This window comes from Lepidochelys kempii, chromosome 1 (assembly GCF_965140285.1).
Source record: "Lepidochelys kempii isolate rLepKem1 chromosome 1, rLepKem1.hap1, whole genome shotgun sequence".
Classification (NCBI taxonomy): domain Eukaryota; kingdom Metazoa; phylum Chordata; order Testudines; family Cheloniidae; genus Lepidochelys; species Lepidochelys kempii.
The window spans coordinates 217,872,304-217,896,918 of NC_136380.1; the positions used below are offsets into that span (position 1 = coordinate 217,872,304).

General features: G+C 49.8%; 1 protein-coding gene across 1 annotated transcript in view; it reads right to left on the minus strand.

Moving 5' to 3' along the window:
- Positions 1-4,636: 4,636 nt before the first annotated feature.
- A2ML1 (alpha-2-macroglobulin like 1) overlaps positions 4,637-24,615 on the minus strand; it is a 38,127-nt gene continuing 18,148 nt past the window's right edge. The window contains exons 12-36 of the mRNA XM_073313270.1: positions 24,196-24,426; positions 23,256-23,319; positions 22,931-23,076; positions 22,510-22,659; positions 22,122-22,307; positions 20,678-20,774; positions 20,330-20,474; positions 19,646-19,874; positions 19,068-19,194; positions 18,497-18,618; positions 17,337-17,388; positions 16,702-16,785; positions 15,981-16,157; positions 15,663-15,744; positions 15,319-15,475; positions 13,219-13,293; positions 12,828-12,990; positions 11,255-11,469; positions 10,723-10,938; positions 10,308-10,435; positions 10,073-10,163; positions 9,581-9,649; positions 7,129-7,231; positions 5,865-5,906; positions 4,637-5,195 (exon numbers count right to left, since the gene is read on the minus strand). Coding sequence (XP_073169371.1) covers positions 5,866-5,906; positions 7,129-7,231; positions 9,581-9,649; positions 10,073-10,163; positions 10,308-10,435; positions 10,723-10,938; positions 11,255-11,469; positions 12,828-12,990; positions 13,219-13,293; positions 15,319-15,475; positions 15,663-15,744; positions 15,981-16,157; positions 16,702-16,785; positions 17,337-17,388; positions 18,497-18,618; positions 19,068-19,194; positions 19,646-19,874; positions 20,330-20,474; positions 20,678-20,774; positions 22,122-22,307; positions 22,510-22,659; positions 22,931-23,076; positions 23,256-23,319; positions 24,196-24,426 — 3,150 coding nt within the window. The 3' untranslated portion in view covers positions 4,637-5,195; position 5,865. The remainder of the gene's footprint in view (positions 5,196-5,864; positions 5,907-7,128; positions 7,232-9,580; positions 9,650-10,072; positions 10,164-10,307; positions 10,436-10,722; positions 10,939-11,254; positions 11,470-12,827; positions 12,991-13,218; positions 13,294-15,318; positions 15,476-15,662; positions 15,745-15,980; positions 16,158-16,701; positions 16,786-17,336; positions 17,389-18,496; positions 18,619-19,067; positions 19,195-19,645; positions 19,875-20,329; positions 20,475-20,677; positions 20,775-22,121; positions 22,308-22,509; positions 22,660-22,930; positions 23,077-23,255; positions 23,320-24,195; positions 24,427-24,615) is intronic.

The window sequence follows — 24,615 nt, forward strand, 5'->3', positions numbered from 1 at the left end:
CATTTTCCCTAATTAACATCAGGTGATTTCCCTCCTTTCATTAAAAGTTTCTTTTCTACGCTCAGACTCTGTGTTTGTGAGTGGGGAAGTATTGTCTCTCAGAGGCGCCTAGGGGTGGTGTGTAATTTTCCCAGGTTACTGGGTGGTGGCTCAAGCCAGTTCTGTGTCATGTCAATGGAAAGAAACCCCTAGATATTGAACCCGGCCCTGGTTGCTGCCGGCTTCACCTGGCAGAAGGGTTACACACATCCCGAGGGTCCCTGTGAATTCTGTGTAGCCTGATTCTGGGACACAAACCTTATTATCTTCTGATCAGATTAATTGGTGATCCTATAACCCATATTATCTACACAATATTATTCATCTCCCATAAAATCAGGCAACACTCTGAACCCTTCAACTGGAACTGCCCAAATCCCAGACAGGAAGCCCCAAATCTTCTGCCTAACTCAGCTGAAGTTTGGAAACCTTCACCCAAAAACTCAAAGCAAAGTCGAAAACCAGCCACCCAATCCCTGGAATCTTTGTCCCAAGCTTGAATGTGAATACCTAAACTTTAAACCCAAACCTTTGCTACCAACCCCACTTTGTCATACTGTTGTGATCCCAAACCCTGTCCACCACATTACGTTCCCATTTCCACAGCTGCCTCTGCACTGCCCGGAACTGGAAATCCAAAAACATCAGAATGAAAAAGCCTATTCCTCAAGGGCCTCCCCCCTGCAGCTGGAGCATATCTTGTGAGGAAGAATCCTTGTTCCGGTTGAGATTTCCAGAACTTGAACTTGCTGATCTGAGAGATTCTGACCAACACCTCAACAGCTGCAGGCTTCTCTGAACCAAGCCTCCCAGCTGTGAGCCACAAGATTCAGAGCTGGATATTAAACAGCTGAAGGCTCTGCAGAAGTTCAGATCTAGATCCAGCCTGTGAAACTGGTATAACAGGCTAACTCAAAAACACCGGATCTGGACACCCCTGAACTTGGGGATGCTGAAGACCTACATCCAAATCTGAATGTTCTGCCTTGGGACCAACCCTAGTACTAACGAAGAGGAACTGGAACCAGGTCCAGAAATCCATGGGAGAAGCAAAGCTTCTGCCCACATGCAGAGCACGTGGCACAAGGATAGTGGGGGCTCAGCTGTCAGTGGATGCATCGGTGAATTGATCAAGTGCACTGGGCTGTGTCCTATGTGAGATCTGTGGTTCTGGGGAAGCCATGTGTGCAGATCAATCAAATAAGTTACAGCTAGGAGTGGCTTCCACACAGGTGGCACCATTTACCAGGGAAAGCATATATGTGGGGAACAGACTGAGCCTGGCTCTGCTCCCAAGCCTGTTCCTGCTCCTTTGTGTGTCTAGGTGCATTCTCCTCATGCCACTGTTGATCCAGAGGCTGAGATTCTGATAGACGTAGGTCTTAGGAGAACCAGCTGAACTGGGGCAGATGCAACCATTGTGGCTACCCATCAGCACTGGGGAAGAAACCATTCTAGAGGGTGCCAGTTCAACCAGATCTAAGCTGAAGACCTGATCCCAGGCACTAAAACCAATTGGTAGAACCAACACTTGTAAAAAGCCTGGGATGGCTGATGTGTGTGGACACAAGGCGATGTACAGGCTTTACAAAGTCAAGACATTCCTAGCAACAGCTTGTTGCAATGCTTTTTCAGCTGGTATAGACAGTGCCGGGAGATGAGAGAGGAGTCCAGTTCATGGTGCCCATTCCACCATTGGTTTCTTTCCGAAGGACTGCCAACAAAGGGGCCTACTTGAACCACTAGGAATTCGATCAAAACCCACACATTCACAAAGGCAAGAGAACTGTGGTAAGAAAAGGGAAACATTTAGTTACTGCTGTGAGGAGTTTGACTAGACCCTCGCTCCTATAGGTGACCCCTACCCCATTCCCCAGGATCCAGGAGCCATCCAGTCCCTGCACTAAATTGCGTGACATATCTGCCATCTTTATCCCAAGCACTCACAGCAGGGGACACAAGGGGCAATTCATCAGCAGCCAGAACGAAGGGACAAGTCACCACTGGTGGGGACCAGGCCTGGGTCACTGAGCAGCAAAGGGCTAGAAGTTGTTTAAGAAAAGCCAGCTTGGCCATTGTAGCAGGGTGCTGGTGCAGAAGCACCTAATTAGCCCTTGCCCGGTCAGCTCCAGTCAAGGGAAACAGATTGGGGCTGATGGAAAAGGCCTGATGCCGGCCTGAGGATTGGCAACACCTGCTGGCCTGACAAGCCACAGGCAATAAAGGCTGAGAGGGAGCCAGAAAGAGGGAGGGCAGCAAGGGAGAAGTCAGTCAGGGAGGGAGCTGAAGGCTGATACTGCCTGTAAGGGAAGTAACCAAACCTGTAAAGCTTATATATAGATGGACACTGGTGGTGGGACAACCTTAAGTAAATAAAGACTCGGGTTTTGCACAACCCTGAGGCGCCTCTGAGCCTGCTTGTGGAAGACAAATGGGGTGGAACCCTGTTATACCATTTATAGGACTGTTGCAAGTCAATTGGTGGATGGAATCCAGGACAGCTGTCATTGGCTAATTCTGCAGGATATGCCCTCTCCCCCACCCCCCAGCAAACATGAGGAGATGGATGAGGAGAGAGACCAAGGGGATTCTCTCCCAGAAAAGGCAGCACATAGGAGTTACAGGTGTCAAAGGAACTAGAGTGATCACCCCTCCTTTCTCACCCTCCCTTCCTCAGACCCTCCACCAGTAAGCTGCTCCCTCTGCTGAGCTGTAGGGGTAGACATCTGGCCCCAATAAAGCGAACAGGCTCAGGAGAGGGGAATCAAGATTCCCCAGCAGTTGAAGGGGGAGTAACTGTCAGTCAGGGTAGCCTCCGGGCCAGGGCAGGAGCTGAAGAGTAGCACGCTTGACAAGGGCTCTAGCATGTGTTGTTTTTAAAGAAACCCATTTCTCTGAGTTCAACGTTTATCCATTTAAGAGTTTGTTTTTCATTTTGGCTCCTCACTGTATTGAGCTCCGAGGGTGTGCTCCTCAGCTGAGGCACTCGCTAGTCCAGATAGCATTTGAATCTGGGGGGATTGTGCACACGAGCATGCAGCTCCATTAAACAATAGCTCGTCTGTGAGGACATGATCCCAACATTGAGCAGATGGGGTGAGACTCCAATCAAATTGAAATCAACACCCCCAGTTCCCCATCCTAGGCATGTTGTGCCCACCTGGAGCTCTGCCACCTCCTGACACCACTTATGGGATTGAATTAATGTCTCACTCAGGGATATTTATTGGTAGCCCATCTAGCTGTCTTGGTGGGTACCCAGCAATATGTATGACTCCTGGGTATTTATACAGTAAGCTGTGGCATTGCCTAGAATAGGTGAAGCTATGAGAGTTTTACTGAGTAACATGGGTGGTTCTGGCCATTTCCCTAACGGTTTGATATTTGCCGTTCAACCCTACTCCCCACCCTACACCCTCGACGAGCCGAGTTGTGGGCCCGCTCGTCAGGAAGCAGAAGGCAAGTCGATCAGGCTCCTGTGGTACATCATCCCCAGTTGGCACCCTCCTGTCCAGCTCTTTTCCGTTTGCCTACAGGAATCGCAGTGCAGCAGGCAGTCCTCCTCCTCCTCCCCTCTAGTCAAAAGACCCAGGAGAAGATGAAGAACAAGGAGAAGAAAAAGGGAGACCTAGATAGGAGCCTTTAGGGAGAGGAGAAATAGGGAGGAAAACAACATGGGCACAGGGAGAGCTACTTCTTCCCATTCCTACTCCTCCTGAGCCCCAGCAACCCAGAGACAGCAGGCCACTATCTGCCATTGCAGGCCTCGGCTTTCATCCTGGGGACGATGATGGGTATTTGTGCCCCTGCCCTTTCGCTAAGGGGCCTCTCCCACCCCACAGGCAAGACTTAGCCCCTTGTCAAGTCTCCCAACCCTGCCTCAGCAGCAGTAATGTCCAGCCTTCAGGAAGTGTCCAACTCCCAGCTGGAGCTGGCTCAGTTGTCCAGTTCTAGGCCTGCGTGGCAACCAACCTACTCTCCCATCTGAAGACAGCAGGGCCCGTCATTACTCCAACCTTGGGATTGGTGCTTCATTTGCTCCCCCTGGGGATGGGTGCTGGACAGAAGTGAACAATAGCAGTGAGGAAGAGTCTGCCCTCTTGGTATCACTGGTCCAACTGAGAACACCAGAAGTCACACCTCGTTCTCAGCATAGAATTCCCAGCAGACTCCAGAGAAGCACCATCACCACCTGCAGGGATTCCACAGCTGCAGCCCAACCAGCCCAGCCGTGTCCTGCGGGGGACCCCGCTCCGCATCCCTGAACAGGACTGTGGAGCAACCTTAGAAGAGGTTGCCCTGGGCAAACCACCACAGGCTTTACACGGAGGGCAGTGCAGGCTGGACCAGGATTTGGTCAGTCCTGTAGGCATACCCACACTGCGGACATAATCCACAATGCTCACAGCCATATACTTCATTGAGTCTCAGTGCCTTGATTTGAGGAGGCAACAAAGTTGCTGCCAGTTCTGGGGAGACTGCAGACAAGGGGGTAACAAGTGAGCACAGACATATCCCAACCCTGGCTGCCCTCACAGGAACAACAGGATTAGGGTCAGCACCAGACATATATGCCAAAAGACATCCAAAACTGCAATTTATTAACAACTCTCAATATGTAAATCGATTATATGAATATAGTCCCATGATGTGAGATTGACCCCTCCTAGCAAACTAACCCTACATCCATCACACTGTAATTCTCAGTAGGTATTTCCTAGCCCTCCCAGTAGCTCCATCAACCCAGTACCCAAACATTAACTGCCCTGCATTCTCCCTTTGGGTGCATCCCCCAGATTCCTCTTTTTGTAGCTTCCCACCCCTCTCTCTAGGAGAATGTTAAAGGGGGTTACCTAGCTCTCAACTGGCCCAGGCCCCCTGTGTATTCCCTTGAGATTGCCTTCTGTGTGGCACTCAGCCCTTCTCCTTTTCCTTCTATACAGAGAGGAATGAAGGTTTCTTCTATTCACCCTATAACCTCTTCCTTCCCCACCCCCTTACTGGATCGATGAGAGGTTTAATTGATGCATTCTGGAGCTGCATGTGAGCAGTGTAGATAGAGATTCTCTTCCCCCTTGGCTCAGAAGTTAAGTGCAATGGAAGAACCAGGAATTCCTGTTAATTACACCGGGGACAAGGTGTGTCTATCTCATCCCCTGAAAAAGAGGGGGGAAAAGTAAGTTTACACACATTTCCCTAGTGCCTTTCATTCTGAAGGGTCTTAAAGCACTTTACACTCAGGGGCTGGAAGCAGCCACTTCTGGGGTGGAATGTGGCAGCTGTTTAGTAAAACTGCACAACAGTTTAGGAGATGAAAGGAGTTGCCTGTTCTTGTACATAGTACCATGGGATCTTTTATTGACCACAGCCAGTCAGTTTTTCATCTTATCTCACAGACAGCACTTCCATCAGCACAGCTGCCCTTGGCATCATGCTGGGGCACCAGGGTAGGTACAGACTCGGGAGGAGACCACCCTCTACTACATCCCACACACCACTCCCTGTAGCACAGCGCCCTTAGCATCACATCGGGGCATCGGGCTAGGTTCTAACTCAGAGGGGAGAGCGCCCCTCCTGAGCCACCCACAGCACCCCCTGCAGCACTGTGCCCCCTATCACACACTGGAGCCCTCGGGTCAGTAGTGACTCAGATGGGAGAGGACCTCCCTACTGAGACATCCATACCGCTGCCTGCAGCACAGAGCCCCCCGGGATTGGGATCAGCACTGACTCAGAGAGAAGTGCTTCTTTTCTTCACCTTATGCCTGTGCTTGTATTAGGTTGCACAATAATGGTGCATACTACTCCATGAAAGCCATGCTCACCTCACTGGCATGGATCTGCGTATTCCACCGTCGCCTGCTCGTCTGTAACCGAAGAAAAGAGACAATTACTTTCAGCACCAGACACAAGCTGGGGGAAAAGAAGAGAAGCCCAATTCCCAGATGAACTACAACCCTCCCCCAGGTCACCGAAGGTACAGCCATGCTCTGGATGGCTGAACTTTCCAACATCTTCAGACTGTACCATTGGTTGAGCAAAGTAAGGAACAGGGGGAGGAGACTCAATAATAGTTTAAAATTAATCTGAGCAAATAAATGTTCGTGTGGTGGGGAGATTTTACTGGCATGCATTTGGGATGGATGCATCACGCAGGTTGTCTCAAAAGACTGTCAATTATATCTTTATTCCTAACATCACCATGAGGTATTGTCTACGTGCCAGATGTGAGAAAAATCTACTTTTGAAATGGTCCGAGAATTTCTGAAAGTATGACTGGCTGTAAATCAAAGTGTCTTAGATATCTTGAGTCACAATGGGGTGGGGTGGGGGGGGGGGGGAGAGAGACTGACTAAAAACCAAACAGGACCTAAAAGAGCTTTTCTGTAGGAGATCTCAGGACCTCCTAGAGCCAAGGGTGTACTAGGTTCCACTGAGAAACTGTGAATCTTTGTGAGGCTCCCATTTTTAGTGCTGCTCAGCTGTGACATCCTGGACTTTAAAGTGATGACATTTTTATAGCCAAAAACCTGCCCCTGGGCAAGGACTGAATTTGACTCTCCAAGTTTTCTGCAATTTACTTGTATTTGTATTTTGGAGGGGAATTAATTCCACATGTTGCAGGGGGAGGAGGAGAAGGAAGCAGCATTTTGATGGCAAAGTTATTTTATGTTAAAGGGGGCTCTACAGTGCATATGGAACAAATAAATAATAATCCCTAGAGGTGCATGAAATATTCACAGTAGAGGTGAAACTACTTCGTTTGTGAGACTTTTTGCATTTTGTCACCCATTCAAAACTGGGCCCATTCTGCTGAGAAATACATTGTGATTTTCTGAATACTTTTGCCCTGAAACGGGTCTTTTTCACAATGTAAAAGAGCTCCTTTCAAGCAAAAGGGAATTTACATTTTCCGGTTTTGTTTTTTCATTTTGGGGGGAAATAGTTGTTTTACTGAATTTCACACACACACAAAATCTGAAAATCAAAAGGGTGTGAAATCACCTGAAATGAAATAGCTAAAATCTGCAAGCAACGTTTCCTCGGCAAAATTGCCAGTAATTTGACACAAATCATATCCTAACCCACCTGGCTGGTAGTAATCATAGACTTTGACTGCAGCTGGCTTCAGATCCTTCACTGGAATGTATTGGCTCATGGTGAAGGAGTATGTCTGAGTCTCCTTATTCAGCTGTGAGAGAGAGAAAGAAAATAAGAGACAGAGGGACAAACAAGGTCTGGTTTGAGCATGCACTAAGGAAGCTCCCCCACACCCCAACTCTGCCAATGTCACTCAGTCCTGCACTGTAGCCCCCGGCCCCCCCTGCCATTCCAGTCCTGGGCTCCCCACACAGCTCTGCCAATGCCCCTTTGTCCTGCCCTAGAGCCCCACCCCTGCTGTTCAAATCCTGGGCTCCCCACACAGCTTTTGCAGATGAACTTCCTATTGATGCACCTGGAGGGCCCCCTGCTGTTACATTACCAACAAGACATCAGCAGAGACGTGTGTGCTGAATATCAGGGATGTTCTGGTTTTTTAATGATAGACGGAACTGGCTATTGAGGCAGTGGTAAGATTTTAACTCAGGATTTCAATAATGTTTATCTAGCTATCTATGAATGTTTGTTAGATACCATGGTATTTATCTGAGCCCAGAGTATGGACTGTAGAAAGAGCAGGATCTGTCCTGAAGTGACAGGCACATTCTCTGCCCTGCTCTTTTATCTAAACATTGCTACTATGTTGGAGCCCATTGCTCTTGTTTATTAGCTCTTTCAGGGATGTTTTCCAAGAAAAGTGAGTCTTCTAGCATGATCTGAAAGCAGAGCTTTTCTGATCCCTGTGGGAGGGTGTTCCAAAGCCTGGAGGTTATTCTTGAAAAGGCTCTTTCTGATTCTCGATTATACACATTGATTCAGTTAGCGGTCATGTCGAGGAGCGTAGCTGCCATGGTCATTCCCTGAAGAATGGAAGGATCTTGATGTAACAAAGCTATTAAGGGGACAAGACCAGGTCAAGTCAGCATTAGAAGCTTGAAATGGATCCTGTACCAAACAGACTGCCAGCATAACAGACTTCTCAGTTCATCCTGCTCAGAGACGGGCTTGCTGTGTTACGCACCAGCTCTGGCTTCCTTGAGAAATGTCTGTCTAGATTCACACACGAGTGACCTTTTGAAGATGGGCTGGATTATTGCATGCTTCTGAGTGATAGGTAAAGTGCCTTCTCTGAAGGAGGCTCAGCAGTGGGCCAAGCATTTCCCCACCAGCTTTGACCAGATGAGAGACAAAGGAGGAGATCACAGGTGATAGCATAGTTCTCTCTCAGGTGCCTTCTAGTGTCCTAGACAGAGACACGAACTCAGTTCTGACACAGTGAGAAGGATGCTGTACTTGCTGCTCCAGCATATATAATGCTTGGCCCCCCGCAGGCTGTCATGGCCTCAACTCCATCTTCTCAGCAAAGCAGGAAGAGGATTCTTCAGAGCTAGAGGCACAATCCCCATGCTTGCACCCTGAGGTGTGCGGTTTGAAGCAGTGGTGAAGAGGAGCCAGCCTGTGTTTACGAAGCAGCTCTGAATCAGCACACTTACCTCAGATGGGATCTGATGAAGGTGATGGTTCCGGAGAACAATTTTGTTTACTGCAGTCACCACTGTGGCATCAATACAAGTGTTTTCATTAGACTGCAACTGGTAATTCGGTATGATTTGGAGCAGGTACCCTCCCTCCCCGCACTGGCACTCCAGCCACCAGCCCTTGGTGTCAATTCATCTAAGAACCATGATGGCCAATGTGGGCAGCATGGTAGTGGCAGGGAACATTTGGATGCCAGTGGGTCAACTGTCACAGCTGGTAGGTAGTCATAGTGTTCTGTCAGATCACTGACCGTTGCTGCTGGCGCGCGGGGGTGGTGGGGGGGACAATGCTGTTCCTTGAGGGAGGGGGCGGGGTGTTCGAAATATACAGTGTGTGACCAACTGAATATGTGGAATTGGGGAGTGCTTGGAGAATGAGGTTCTGAACAAAATTATTGAGGAGAAGGGATGAAATCCCAGAGTTTAGGAGACTCCAGCAGCTGGCATGACACTCAGTCTCTCTCATACAGTAGGTAGCTGTCAGGGGGTCTGTAGACCGTACTGGAGTTATCCCAGATTAGCATGCTAAGGGAATGCACACAAAAACTTTTGTTTTAGGGGGTGAACCTTGCTTGAGTCAGAGGCTTGATGCAGTTAGTACAGTCATTCCTCCTGCTCCTCGTTTGCCATCCTGGGAATATAATGAGCTGGGTAGCCAGCTGGGTGAGCTGAGAGAGTAAAGGGTTGGCAGTGTCTCAGAGATGCACAGGAGGATGGGACTCTTGTCGGAGATCAGGTCACATCCTCCAGTTTAAACTCCCATATAAACTGCCTGGGACCCTCAAAACTAACTCAGGTCCACTGGGACCCAACACTCTCACCTGCTGGTATGAGACCTACAATGTAGGTGTTAATTAGTTTGTGTAGACGCAACAAAGCTACTACCTTGTTCCAGCACTGACCTGGTCCAGATAGATGGTGAGATCCTCAGGCCCAGTCTCCACTCTCTTCACAAATGGCTGCTGCTGGAGCTGGGGACGGGGAACTGCAGCATTAGAGTCTCACCCCAAAACACCCCAGCTCATTCTCCCAAGAGTCTCACCCATGGAAGACACGTTCTAGGGATTGGGGTGTGTGAAAAGTGTCCCCTACCTCTTGACCAGCATCTCCTCCAATAGCCCAGCTCATTCCCAGGGAGTCTCACCCACACAGGAGTGAATGGGAAACAACCCATAGAGTCGGGGGGGGGGGGAGTGTTTAAAGTTTTATGGGGTCAGGGAGCAGTAGAAAGTACCCCCAGGAACCGACTTTCACCCCAGTGACAGAGCCAATGGTAAGTGCCCGCATTGAGACCATCGTCTGCGCTCCCTGGCTGTTGGTTGAGCTGGCTTCCATGCAACACATGTATCTGGTCACCAGGGACAACAGGCCAATGGTTATGGGAAGCGACTTACAAAGTAGTTGGTGCCCCGGACAGGCGTGAATCCAGACAGGTTCTTCACCTTGATAATGACCATGTTGGAGGTGCCACGGCTCCCCACATAACTGGAGGTGAAAGGCAGGAGGTCATGTAGGTTACATCCACCTTAACTTTGCCCTTTCCCCGATCTTGCTGCCTCTTTTCCTTCTGCCCTCCTCCATGTCACCCTGCCCCCTCCATTCCCTTCCTCTCTAGCTCCTCACTCTCACCTGACGCTGATGTTGAGGGACAGGAAGCGAGGGAGTGTTTGCTTCTCACACTTGTTCTCTCCTACTCCCACGCTCAGGGTGAAGGTCTCTGCATTCTTTGAGGGAGGCACATTATACCTCAGAACTGTCTGATGGGAGAGACACAGAAAAGTACTCAACAAATAGAGTCACGCAAGCCTGCAAGAGACTATATCCTTGCCACTGCCTCCAAGAGGATCCTGAGCTAGCCAGTGCTGACCTGATTCCCTAGAGGTGAAAGGATCCATACCCCATTCTGCAATCCCTCCAGCCCTCCGATCTGAGGCTCCATTACAAGTGAAAGGCTGCATATCCCATTCCCTCATGACCCTGAGCCAGGCAGTGCCCCCTTCCATGACATCCTCCTGGCCTCTCTCATAAGAGAGCCACCACTCACCTGCACATACACACAGCCTGTGCCAGCTGCTTGTATGGTGTAATTTCCAGGAATGTCAGGGAGAGGCTGCTGCTGCAGCACCAGTCGGTTGGTGGCCTCCACATGGAAGGACTGCTGGAAGTTCTTTCCTGATTTCACTGTCACAGAGACGTTTCCGGATTTGATGAATGTCACTGCTCCATATCTAGCAAGAGCTTGGAGAGCAACCACAGTGTCCTGGGAAAGGAAAGGCAATCTCATCACTGAGTGCAGATCCACTCCTCAGGGCGCTGGCACATGGATCCCCACCCCCTCCATCAGAGCTCAAGAACCATGGGATCCTTTCCCCGGGATATTAACAGTGGGATTCAAGCTCCCAGCCCCACAGTGCAGTGGGATCTGTTCCTCGGGGCACCAGAAGCTGGATTCTCACAGACAGCCTCTGAGCATAGTAAGAGTCTAGCACAGAGATTCAGGCCTCAGTGGACATCCCAGCCTGTTGCTCTCCCTGACTAGACATGGTGTCTGGCTCTGAGAGAAGCTGGTTTGTTACCTGGGTAGAGGCAAAGCCCCCATAGGCATTCTGCTGCCTGGCCAGCCATGCCACAATGCCAGTGGCAGAAGCAATCTCTTCCTTGGACGCTTTTTCTGTAGCGAGCAGAGCCAGTAACACATAGGCGGTTAACTCCACATCCACAGACTTGGGCTGGGACCAGCTGTACTCAGTGGGAGGCTGGGCTGGTTTCCTGCTCCAGTGTATCTGCCCTCCTGGAGGAGGATAAACAAGAACCTGAGGCTCAGAACAGGACTTGCTTGGGTCCAGGACTGCAATCCAGGCTGAATTTCATGGTTACATCCCACCTCATGTGCGACATTGAAAAAAGCCCATACCCGAAATCTGGGTGGGGAAATCCTCACGGGAATGCTATTGTGTCAGTGTACTGAGTGATTAAGTAGTATTCATGATAGAGATGCCACATCACATCACTGCCATGATCAAAATAGAGGGATCACCCATGCCTTCCAGCAGGGAGTGTGATGCAAACAGGTCCCATCATGATGCAACATCAGTAAAGCCAGTTGATGGATGGGAACGAGCAGAATTTAACACAATAAGACTAAACTGGGATAAATCAACAAGGGGGAATCATCCCAAATACAGATACTCTCTGGGGACAAAACCAGTCTGGCAGGGACAATAGACAGCAAATTAGATACGAGTTTGCAGAGTGACAGGCTTAATAAAGCTAAGGGGGGGAGGGATAGCTCAATGGTTTGAGCATTGGCCTGCTAAGCCCAGGGTTGTGGGTTCAATCCTTGAGGGGGCCATTTAGGGATCTAGGGCAAAAATTGGGGATTGGTCCTGCTTTGAGCAGGGGGTGGGACTAGATGACCTCCTGAGGTCCCTTCCAACCCTGATATTCTATGATTCTATGAAAAAGGCCAGTACAGTGTTGGATAGCACATTCACATTCCGGAGCAGAGCAGAAAAATGATAGTTCCCCTACACAGGGGGGACTGAATCTAGACTATTCCTGCTTTGGGCACCACTTTATAGGAGAACTATATTGACAAACAAACAACAGATTATCAGGGGGCTGGAGGGAGGGATTGATGAGGAAAGAGCCAAGACCTACATTTTCAAGAGCAGCCACTGATTTTGGCTGTCTCAACGTTTTGATGCCTGACTTGAGACACCTGAAACTTAGAGGCCACTTTTGAAAATGTAGGAGTAAGCCTGTATCACTTCGCTAAGAAATGATGAAGGGGATGCAGGGACTTGGTACTAGTTGCAGTGCACTTAGGAGGAGAGGAATTACTTAGTGTGGTGCAAGGGGATATGACTGAGGAGGATGAAATGGAAAGAAGAAAGAAAAACTGTATTGTAACGGAGGCAGGAAAAAGCACATCAGTCGCTCAAGGGAAGGGGCAAAAGCCCCAGGGACAGGACAAAATGCTAGAACATGTGCTGCAAGGACCAATCTTGCCTGAGCTCATAGGGCTTTTCCACCAATAATGTTCTTGGTTCTGTGGAAAGCATCCTGGCCCTAAGCATTGGTGGAATTTTTGTTATAGTCATGGGCGTCCTAGTGCTTTGAGTCAGGCAGCTTCTTGCCCCATGGTACCTGACTTGATGGCCTGCTGGTCCAGCTTAGTGAGCAGTAATTGCCTTGTCACAGTGTCTCCAGCCAGTGAGTAGACATACGCCAGCAGTGCCTGGGTGTAGAGATCAGTGGCTTTGGAGGAAGCATTTCTGAGGCACTGCAAACTGTTCTTCACCATTGGGTCCTGGAACAGGAAGAAACATGGAGTTCACCTAACATAGGAGATGGAGCAGAGAAAAATGGAGACAGCTCCATAGTGACCAAATCCTGACATGGTCATGAAGATTGGGTACGTTTCGGCTATAACTATCCGCTGTGCATGACAGAGGAACAGGTGGGCCCATGGAAGCACTAGAACTAAGACAAGAGGAGAGGAGTGAGCGAGGCCGTGTGTAGGCAGCACTGTACTCACATTGAGTGGCTTTCCTGCCTCCAGCAGTGCACCAGTGATGTAAGCAGCCAGAGAGATGTCGTCATTTATCCCACCCTGCAGATCAGTGAGAGAAAGAGGTTGGTGGGGAAATGAACCTCCCAAATGGTAGCTGCTATGTGGCACCTTGTGATAGAAGGTACCCATGACCACATTCCACACACTATTGTAATAATCTTTGTACGATGTATGCCTTGTGAGGTACCATTTGAAAACTCATAATTCGCAGCTCATTATTGCCCTAGTAAAATACATATGGCAACATTGTATGTGAAGTTAGAAGATTTCCCTAGATGACATTATTAACCCATGTGCCAAACCCACAGCCCTACCGAAGCTGAAGTTGGGCGGGGGGAGGGGGGAGGGAACGGTCTGTCCTAAACAAAGGAATGTGTGATCTGCTTAATTTGCATTTAAGCAGTAAACAGAGTCATCAAGCAGGAAGGGGAGAAAGGAAGCTCAAGCAGGTGACAAAAAAGCAGCATGGAATATCTTTCCTCATAGACTTTTTATCTCCTGGTACCCAGCTGGAAATGTTTTTCAAAAGGTGGGCTGAAACTATAAAAAGGAAGGGCAAACACCCCAAGACACACCCGCTCTTTCTGTCCATTGCGTTCATGGCACCTGAAGCGACAAAGCAAGCATTTGTTGGTTTCTGGGAGAAGGGATTCTGACCTCAGAAGTTTGGTCAGTGAGACTGGTGAGAAAACTTTGCTTTGAATTTAACGTAATTTGTTACGTTAAGCACCAGTTGTGTTTCATCTTTATTTTCTTGTAACCATTTCTGACCTATGCCTCATTACTTGTAACTTACTTAAAATCCGTCTCTATGTAATTAATGAACTTGATTATTGTTTTGTCTAATCCAGTGTGTTTAAATTGAAGTGTTTGGGAATCATAGAATCATAGAATATCAGGGTTGGAAGGGACCCCAGAAGGTCATCTAGTCCAATCCCCTGCTCGAAGCAGGACCAATTCCCAGTTAAATCATCCCAGCCAGGGCTTTGTCAAGCCTGACCTTAAAAACCTCTAAGGAAGGAGATTCTACCACCTCCCTAGGTAATGCATTCCAGTGTTTCACCACTGCCAATTTCACCCCAATGCCATTTGGGGTGGCAAGTTGTGTGCTATTATTTCTATTAAAGAAATAAACGGACTTTATATAAACTTGTATTGTCCAGAAGAGGACTGGGCAGTACAGGACATAGACTTCTGACGGGGGAGGGAGAGGGGGGGAAATCTAGGACGGGGGTGAGCTGGGGTCACCCTGCAATATAACCTAGTGTGGTAAGAGCAAGGTGTGGCTGGCTGAAGCACGCACGCATGCACACACACCTGGGATGCTGGAGGCTGTTGGTGAGCAGTCTAGGCTGGAGGCTACAGCAGCAAGCTTAGGTGCTGGAACTAGGGGTGCAGAAGCACTTCCTGGCAATGAAGTGGTTTCCATCAGACACAGGGTTTACAGTTTGGTTCAATGGCTCTCCGCTCCCCCACTATACAAATTGTTCCAGCCCCCTTGGCAGCAAGGCACTGTAAAGGGCACCCCAAGTTACAGGGCTGGCGGTCACACAGTTACTTATTAGTCTGGATTGTACCTTTGGTATGTCACACAGCTAATGTGGGGTTACCAGAGGGTAAGGTGGGACAGAACATTCTCCTCCATCTGTGAGAGTGAGCCTCAAACATGGGAGAGATCATTAAAGTGCTGGGGGAAGGGGAGTTTATTGGAGAGCCCTAGATGGAATAACCCATTCTCCTCCGTGGTGGGGGAGGAGGTGCTGGGGAAGTGGACTAGGAGAAGGTGGGAACAGTTGTGGGGAGGGGCTTCTGGTTATTTAGGATCACACCGCTAGCACTAAAAAGGGGATTATCTGGACACAACAGCCATATCCTTCCCACCTAACTCTGAAGAGGTGAGAACAAAAGAGGAGTCACGCCAGTAGGCCCTACATTAGAGTCAAGGGTAGGACCATTGGCCTTCCATCAGGGTCCAGGTAGTGTCACCGGGCCACTCCCTTAGAGTTAATGACAGCCCCACTAGGAGGGATTACTGAATGAGGGCCAGGCCTTGCTGGCTGTTACCTTCATTGCCGTGTGGAGGAGTTTCCCCACGTTGGCGTAGCAGCCATTGGCCTGCTGGTTCCCTGCTATCCACTTCAGAGCATCCTCAACGTTCTTGTCATCTAGGAAGATGTGCTGCTTGGCTTGAATGAAGCATTTGGTCACGAATGCGGTCAGCCTGGGGGAGAGGAGGAGTAGAAGTCAGTGAGAGGAGGGAGAGTCAGTGCCAGGGCGGGTGGGTATGCGTAGTGGGATACTGACAGAGTGAGGGCTGCGGTGGGGGGGGGGGGGGTGTCGACAAAGGTAGTACCAGCATTGTGGGAGGCAATTCATTACTGTACTATTGAGAAAGGCTAAGTATTCACCATGTGTTGCCTTCTCCATCGCTCTCTCCAAAGGCACTGTAGGAACCATCTCTGTGTTTGTATTGAAGTTGCCTCTGGTACCCTGAGCAGGAGAGAAAGACAACTGGAGACATCTGAGTCAAAAATCACCCAGGCCTGCCCCTTCCACAGAAACTGACCAGCCATGGAACTGGCTCACTCAGAACCAGGGGAAAGCCACAGAGTTCACAGTACCTCTCCTGCCCCAATCCATCTGCCCACTGTTTGGGGACATCTACTGAGCACAGAGGCTGAGATGGACACCATGCATTAGGGAGAGGAGCAAGAAAACTAACTGACCTGTTTGCAGGAAACCCACAGCTCTTGTCTTCAACTCCTCACTCAGCTGCCCTGTCTTCTCCAAATACTGCAGCACGTAGATGATGGGGGCGAACAGCACCATGTTCTGCTCTCCGCAGCCGCTGGGCATCTGCACCAGCTGGTCCAGGTTCTGCAGCGCCGTCCCCATGATGTCACCTGGATAAACAAACATATGTGCACAATGGTGATCCCCCTGAACTGTGCATCTATGTCTGATTAAATATAGTCCCGTCCCCCCCCCACATATCAGGCTGCTCCACACATTATACCATTACTCAACCCATAACACTGCCGGCCTGACACCTCTCCAACCCCACACTTGCAGCCACCCAACCATTCACACCTCTCCTGCGCCACCCTGTCTGCATCCTCCTACTCCATGCTTCCTTCTGCATCTATCTACACCCACTCACCCCGTACGTCCCTTCCCACTGCTTACACCCATCCCACCATCAGCCTGTCCACTTATGAACCCTCCCATCCAAAGGCACAAATTGTACATACCTACCTGTGTACAAGCCCTCATTCCTCCACACACTCCTGCTACATCATTTGCCCTTCATCAGCACTCTATCCCCCTTTTCCCCCCACACATGCCATCAACCCATGCAGCCACCAAAACACGTCCAGTCTGCTTACACCCTCATACATGCCCCCCACCCTGCTCTACACTAAATCACTCGCCAGACTGATTCCTTACCCAGCACGGACACTTGGGCCCTGGCTGAATCCGGCACCATGTCCTCAGGGAGCTGCAGGGAGACTGAGTCTGAGGCAGAATTCCCTGACAATTATAACAAAGAAAGGAGTGAGCCAACACAGGAGAGGGTGTAAGAGAGACCCCCACAGCTAGAAACACAATAAGCCACTCTCAGCAGTAATGGATCTCCAAGACACTGAGAGCTCCTGGCATATGGACCAACAACTCCAGCAGCAGCAGGAAGAGAGGAAGGAGGGCAAGTCCTTATGGGCACATACTGACTTTCAAGTGTCCATTCCAAGAAGAATGAGGACAAGACACAAGAATCGTTTTTTCACCTCCTCTCAGGGTCTTTGCATCCAGAATCCACTGCAGGAGGCAGCAATTGCAGGGGGTAGACACACATTCAGGAAGTACAGGTCCTCATGCATATATTCCAACGGGAAAAATCCCACCTTTCTATTCCCTGCTGGAATCACAGGGCTCAGTGAGCCAAAGACCTACCCTCTTGGTAAGTGCTGTCCAGCCAGTGCTCTCCCTCCCCATATGTCTATGCATAGGTGACACTCTCTTTCCCCAAACCCAAGAGAACGTGGCCACTGTGATCCCTTCTCATGGTCCAATGCAACCCATACCTTCTGGGCAGAGCAGGGAACTGTGAGACTTCTCCATCAGGACGCCCTCCGGCTGTCAGTAGAAACACAGAGAAACTGATTAAAGACAACACATGTCCAGTCTTCAGATTCATGTGACCTCATGACTTTGGGCTGCATGCTCTGGGGCATCAAGTCACAGAGCAAGAAGTGATACAAGGGTGAAGAGAGAGGGGCAGAGGCCACTCCTGGACTCCTTAAGTCAACTCTGGGCACTTTGGGACCACAGTGGTCACATCTTGGAACAAGGAAGGGATATGCTATATGGTATATGGCTCTGCCTTGGAATAATGGGTTCAGTCCTTGTCCCAGACACCTCAGAGCCAGAAAGAGGCCAATCAACTGGAGGGAATTCAGAAGAGGGCTACAAATGATTAAGGAGCTCTAGATTGACTGATTTAAGAGGGAAGATTAAATGAACTGGATCTATATAACTCAGCCAAATGGCAGCTGAGGATGGATAGCCACTTGTCAATGGTTGTGAGAGATATAAACTCCAACACAGAAGAGGAACTGGGGATGAGAGGACAAATAAGAATATAGAATAACATTGAGCACAAGGTGCATGTTTCTGGCTGGATGCTGAGGAAACATTTCCTAACAGGGAGAGATCTAGTGAGATGTGGAAGGGTCTCCCCAAGGGATGGGGTGGAACAGCCACAGAATTGCTCAGGACATGTAAAACTAGACTGGGCAAAACCCTGGAGAACAGACTGTAGGAAACCATCCTGCACTGGTCCCAGGGGAACGGAAATGGGACCTAGTAGAGCTTTCTCCAACTCTGAGGCTGTGTCTATACTGGATGTACTACAGCGGAGAGCTCTCCCGTCGGCTTAATTACTCCACCTTCTATGAGAGGCAGTAGCTGTGCTGGAGAAAGAAGCTCGCCTGCCGACATAGCGCAGTCTATGCCGGCACTTAGGTGGGTAGAACCTATGTCATTTGGGGGTGTGGATTATTCACACCTTGAGCGACATAAATTACACCAAAGTTCTAGAATTCAGACCTCGTCTACACTAGAAGTCTATGAAATTCAGGACAGCAGATGGATGGAACTGCTGGCAAAAGCATTGGTGATAACAGTGTGGTATCGTCTTGTTCCGCCCCCCCCCCCCCCCCGTTCTCTGGATCGGCAGGCTTACCCGGACGAGGAGAGGCTTGATCAAGGTGTCACTGCGGCCCTTATTTGGCACCGTCACTTTCCTACCACCACAGAGCTCTCTGCTGGGCAGTGCCACTGTGGTGACGGTGAAGTTCACCTCACCTGGCAAAGAAAAAAAAAGAAAAAAATAATAAGCTCTTCAGAGCTTCCATTTTAAACCTGCCCATCCAGGCAAAATGGTTCAGTGCACAGAAAACTGATGACATCTGTAGTTCTGTGCAAGCCAAGACAATTATGTGAGAGGAACGCGCTCTCACACCTAAGGGTTCAAAGTGATCTGTATTTCCCAACTCCAGGCACGGTTTTGCACTAACAGTCCTGTGCACTATGAGAACCGGGGTATTGGACCATCATATTCTGAAATATCAGGGATAACAATGGAGTTCTACAGGTGGGACAGTGGTTTCATCCAGTATGGCAGGAGGATACTGGGTTAATTAGATGTCTGGTCTAGGTACAACAGCAAGGCGGGAATCTGATTATTTGGAGCAATGGTCTGAGCTGGTACAGCAATTCCTGTGTTCTCTCCCCTTCTTCTCTGCTCTCCTTACCCAGTTTGGTGGCTGTTACGTTCCAGTAATAGGTCCTGGCTTCATCAGCACACAGACAGCTGGTGTATTCACAGCCCTTATATGACTTCACCTGGTACTCCTCTGACTTGGCCAGCATAATCTGGATCTGCACAAGAGATAGGGAAAGGGTTGAGCAGTCAGGGACATGAGTGGAAAATTAGACAGAGAAGCAGCACAGGGGCAAGGGAGAAAATGGGGGACAGACTTGAGCTTACTAAAATTCCCTATAAAAGAAACTGAGTAACAGGTGAAAAGTACTGGATCAGCAGAGCAAGCTTCACACACACACACCCACCCACAAACAAACAAACACAGAGCAAGCAATCCAATCCCATGGATGTATCTAAGCATCATTCTGGCTTCCTGGTAATGGAGGTAAAACCTGCTCTGGATCTCATGGGATTAGCTCCCATTCCCTGGGGAATATGTAAGGGTAAAATCCACGTGGCTCTCTTGATACTGATTCGGGATCCATTGTGGGCAGGGGGAAGGATTTACAGGCACGCAGGTAAAGCCTGACCCAGATGAGGCTAACCGGAGTGTGAGTGCTTCCTCACCCTTATGCACTGTTTCAGGTAGTTGAAGACAGTGGCAGTCAGTGTAAATGATTCCCCGCGGATCACAGAGTAGGGTAAGGTCAGGTCCACGAAGAAAGGTTTGAAGGCCATCAGCCCCACTGTAGGTGAGATCCCAAAGCCACTGCTCTCCGAGGTACAGAACATGCTGGCTTTCCATTCCGTGATGGTGTCAGGGAGAGTGACTGGGACCTGCTTGTTACCTGAACTTCTGCAGAGAAATCAGATCATGATATCGGGGAAGGGAGATCCCCAAGGGACAGGAAAAATTCTGACAATAACTAATGATACTATGATTATCTCCAGTATCTCTCATCCCAGAATCTTATAGAGCTTTCCAGGCATTAATCCACCCAACACGCCCTGGGAGGCAGTGTAGGTCATTATCCCCACATTACAAATGCAGAAACTGATGCACAGGGAGGGGAAGCGACTCACCCAAGGTCACCCAGTGAGTCAGTACCAGGAAAAGAACCCACAGATCCCTTCTTCTAACCCCTAGATCCCACAGCCTTTCCTAAAACCCAGCAGATTTGTTCTCTAGAATATGAAACATAGCCCAGTCTCAAAGGCCTGTGAGGTTTGGTTCAGAGAAGCACCTCCAAACACTGCCCGCACAAAGCCTTGCATTTCTCCCCACCATCCCTGGGATTAAACATCACTTACTCAATGGGATACAGCTCCCAGATCCAGGTCTCAGGGAAAAACTCACGGACTTGGGACTCACTGGATTTCTCCACTGATGGCGGCTGAAACTCCGCTGTAGGGACACGTCCTGAATCCTCCATAATAGGGGGTGGCCTGGGTGCCCCTAGAAGTCAGACAATACCTGCTCTTTGGCTGCTTACTCACAGAAAAGGCTGGCACTGGGATAATAGAGTCCAGTAGGGGCAGTGGAGGAACTCAGGTGGAGATTAACCCTTTATTCCCAGACAGTAATTACATGGATTAAGAGAGCAGAAAGGAAATTTAATAGACCAGGACAATCAAATAAAAAGATAAGGAATTCCTTACCCATTATATTATGTTCCGTGTCATACCAGATGGGATAGGGACGACAATCCAGGGGTCTCTTTATTTTGCCATTTGATAAAATTTTCAGTCCCATCTCCTGTGTTAAATCAGAGATGAAAGAAACAAAATGTGAAAAAGGAAGGGTTTAACGTTTGCTTAGTGTCTCTGCCTGTGTGTCAATATAACTAGTCAACTGCATCACATTGTCCCCCCTGCTTGTCTCTGATCCCCATCTCTCCCCTCTTCCCTTGTCTCTCTCTGCACTGCTCTACAATAAGCTAGGACACCTTGGCAGGCATAGGCGCCAACTCTATGGGTGCTCCAGGGATCGAGCACCCACGGGGAAAAATTTGTGGGTGCTCTGCACCCACCGGCAGCCAAGCTCCCCTCAGCCCCCACCCCACTTCCTCCTCCCCCCCGCCCCAAGTGCACCATGTCCCCACTCCTCTGCCTACCTCACAGCGTTTTCCACCCAGTCGCCGCCAAACAGTTGTTTGGCAGCGTTAGCACGCTCCAGGGAGGGAGGGAGGAGCGGGAACGTGGCACGCTCAGGGGAGGATGTGGGGAAGAGGCGGGGCCAGGGCAGGGATTTGGGGAAGGAGTTGGAATAGGGTCAGGGAGGGGGCGGAGACTTTGGGGAAGGGGTTGGAATGGGGCGAGGAAGAGGTGGAATGGGGGCGGGGGGGCGCGTCAAGCACCCACAGGAAAGGGGGGAAGTCGGCGCCTATGTTGGCAGGCACACTGATTTTGTGAGCTCCTCGGTCATCTCGCTCGTCCCTGCCTGGGTCAGCAGCAGCAGCAGAATTGCTGTTAACCAGTTTGGCTGACCAAGACACAGTAGTGCCTTTACCCTAGCACAGCCATGATTGTATTGTGGAACTCATGAGGTAACAATTCTATTCCACCCAGCTATAAATCTGGTGATTTTCAAGAGTTCAGCTTCAACAGCTCTTGTTTAATCTAGCTCTGAGTTCAGGGAGAGTGAAAAACTCCACACACATACTCATCTCTTTTTGCAACTGAATGACTCAAAACTCACCACATACCGATCCCACCTGCTTTTACTCAGAGACTTTTAGATTCAAACACAACCCTAAGTGTCACTCCACTAACTTCAAGAGCAATGTGCCAGGGATTAATTTGACGCATACACCTAGGACAAAATGTGGCCCCTGCAGATCTTTATTACTGCTGATGATGCATGAGAAGGAAAGAACCAGCCTGACTCTGCTTTTATTTCTACATAGAGTAAAACTGTTTTGGAGTCACAGAGATGGAACGACAGGGTGAAATTTTAATAGAGACAACACACAGAGCAGACCTGCACTTCCGGGTACATTGCTGTATCTAATATAGTTCTCTTGAGCCCAGTCTCTCAGAATGGAGGCTATGCATCTTCTCCTCACAGTAAGGAGAGGCTGGTGATGAGCATAAAGGCACGCACCTTTAGGAAGCTAAAGAAGTCAGCCCCTTGGTCAAACCAAGGTCTCGGTATGATGGAACGTCTTCTGCGGTCTACTGGCACAGGGTTGAGGACAGGCACTGGAAATGGCCTTGTTATATAGCAGTCATCGTACTCATCAACTTGATAGGGGTAACCTCCATTTGAGAAATCGAGCATCCCATACACCTGCAGAACCACACATGGGCCCAAGGAAACAAACAAAGGGCTGATAGCAAAGACAGAGACACAGACACCTGCCATTCATCCCTCACCCCAGCTCCTACCGCCAACCCCCTCCCACACACAGATGCCCCCCTTTCACCTCAGAGCCCCAGCTTCCACCATTTCTCCATCATTCTGCCCCATTCCGTCACAGTGAGCCACTCACACTGCTGTTGGAGAGCTCCCTCTCTGGCCTCAGGAGTAGGACGCTCTGGTCCACAGCTCGGATGGCACACAGCGAGTTGGGAGCTGCCCTCAGCTGGAGATTCACAGTTGCCCCTGGCAGGTCCTGCTGCTGCGAGAACTCCAGGTTGACCTGGACAGATGGATCCCAAGATGGGGAGAGCCCGTAACATGGGAGCAAAGAGGCAGGAAAGAGGAAGGGCAAGAAAAGGGCTGAATTAGAGAAAAATGATTCCTCTGTTCAAGGGGAAAGATAAGGGTTTAGTCGTGGCTCCCCTCAGCACCTAAGCTGCATTTTCTGTTGGCGCACATGCCATGCACTGAAATGGCTTAATCTCTATGGTACCCACCACCCCTCTTCCTGCACCTGTGCCAACCCCAGCCTCCTCAAGCCGGAGCCTCACCTCGTTCTTGAAGCACATGGAGACTGTGAACTGGACTTTGTCAGCAACGACTCCCCCATCAGGGAACATGGCATAAACCACCAAAGAGGGGTTAGGAGCAAAGTGGGAGGTGAAGGTGAGAGGGATGGAGAAAGAGCCCATCAGCCCTGGGAGGAGAGAGAAGGAGGAGAGATTCTGTCAGTAGATCTAATATGGTCTCCTCCTGCCCATCTCAGCCCCTCCCACCCCTCTCCATGCTGCCTCCTTCAGGGCTAGATTTGTCACTAGAGCCCATCACTGGAGGGGTTTTACTCCCCCATTTTAGGAGAGGAGGCTGTGGATTTACCACCATTCTTCTTGATGTCGACACGTTTCTGACCATCCCCGATGAGCTTCTGCTTCCCCACCACCTAGGGAAGGAGAAGGAGAGAGATCTTAGAAGGTGTTCAGGTCAGGTACCTTCTCCCATCTCCTCTCATGTCCCCCCCAAACACCACAGATCAAAGGTTACCAGCCATAGGACGGGTGAAGTCACATGGGGGACACTAGACCTGAGAGAGGGAGGGTTTCAGACAGGAAAGGAGGCAGGTTGTCGGAGGGTTTTGACAGCAGGGAAGGGGCTTGCATGTCCAGGGAACAGAGAGAAGAGGCCTGTCCTATGGGGACTGCACATTTTGTAGGGCGAGGGAGACTGGGGATGGTTTCTAGCAGTGGGGAGGTGAGCTGCACTGGGCATGCTGGTTCAGGAACTAACAGGAGGGAAAGACAGATCATGGGGAAGTGTCCTAGGAGATTGGGAAAGGGGGTTCATATGGGAGGGCATGTCCAGACACAGGGAAGGGAATCCAGCACTGCAAGAGGCATATCAGGTAGCAACAGCATATCTGGGGAGATTGGGATGGCTTCTAGAAGGAAGGAAGGTGGGTCCACCAGGAGCAGATGTTTGTGAGGGTGAGGGCAAGATTTGGTGGGGAGCAGGCAAAGAGGAGTGAACGTGAGTAGAGAATTGCAAAGAAGGTATGAGGGGGGTTCGCTGTCCTGTTGCAAGGGAGAGGGAGGGATCAGCAGCTAGGAGGGGCTGGGCTGTCTGGAGGAGCTGTGAGAGGGGAGGGCAGAACAGGAGAAGAGGAGTTGAAGGAAAAGCATGTGCCTCTTGGTGTTTCAAGGGTTAAGTCACAACTGATGAGAGCTACAGCCATGCATATCTTCCCCCTGCTCCCCAAGACCCTTCCTTGGAACGTTCCACAAGATCTGTCCCTCGTCCCCTAGCCTGCCTGGGCACTCACATAGAAGGAGAAGAGGATTTCTCTGGCTTTGCCTCCCAGATCTATTCGATCAATGCTGTAATCCACCCAGACCACCTGCTTCTGGCCGCAGGGCAGCACCCCTGGCAGCCGCTGGATTTTGAGGTAGCTCTTGGTGGTGCTGTAGTATGGCTTCAGGTGGAGGAAAGCATTCAGGTAATACTGACTGATCCTTGTAGAGTCAGATACCAGATCCGGAAGCCTGAACCTTCCCTGGAAGAGAAATAAAGATAATAATTATGACTGCATTTCTCCAGAGTGCTGTAAATGTTCTGGCCAGAACATGTGTATATACACTGCTCTCTGCTGGATGGAATCAGTACAGCTCAATCAGAAGCTGTAATACTTGTACATCTAAACAGGATTTTCCTAGAGGCCAGTGCTTTAAGAGCAGAAGGGCCC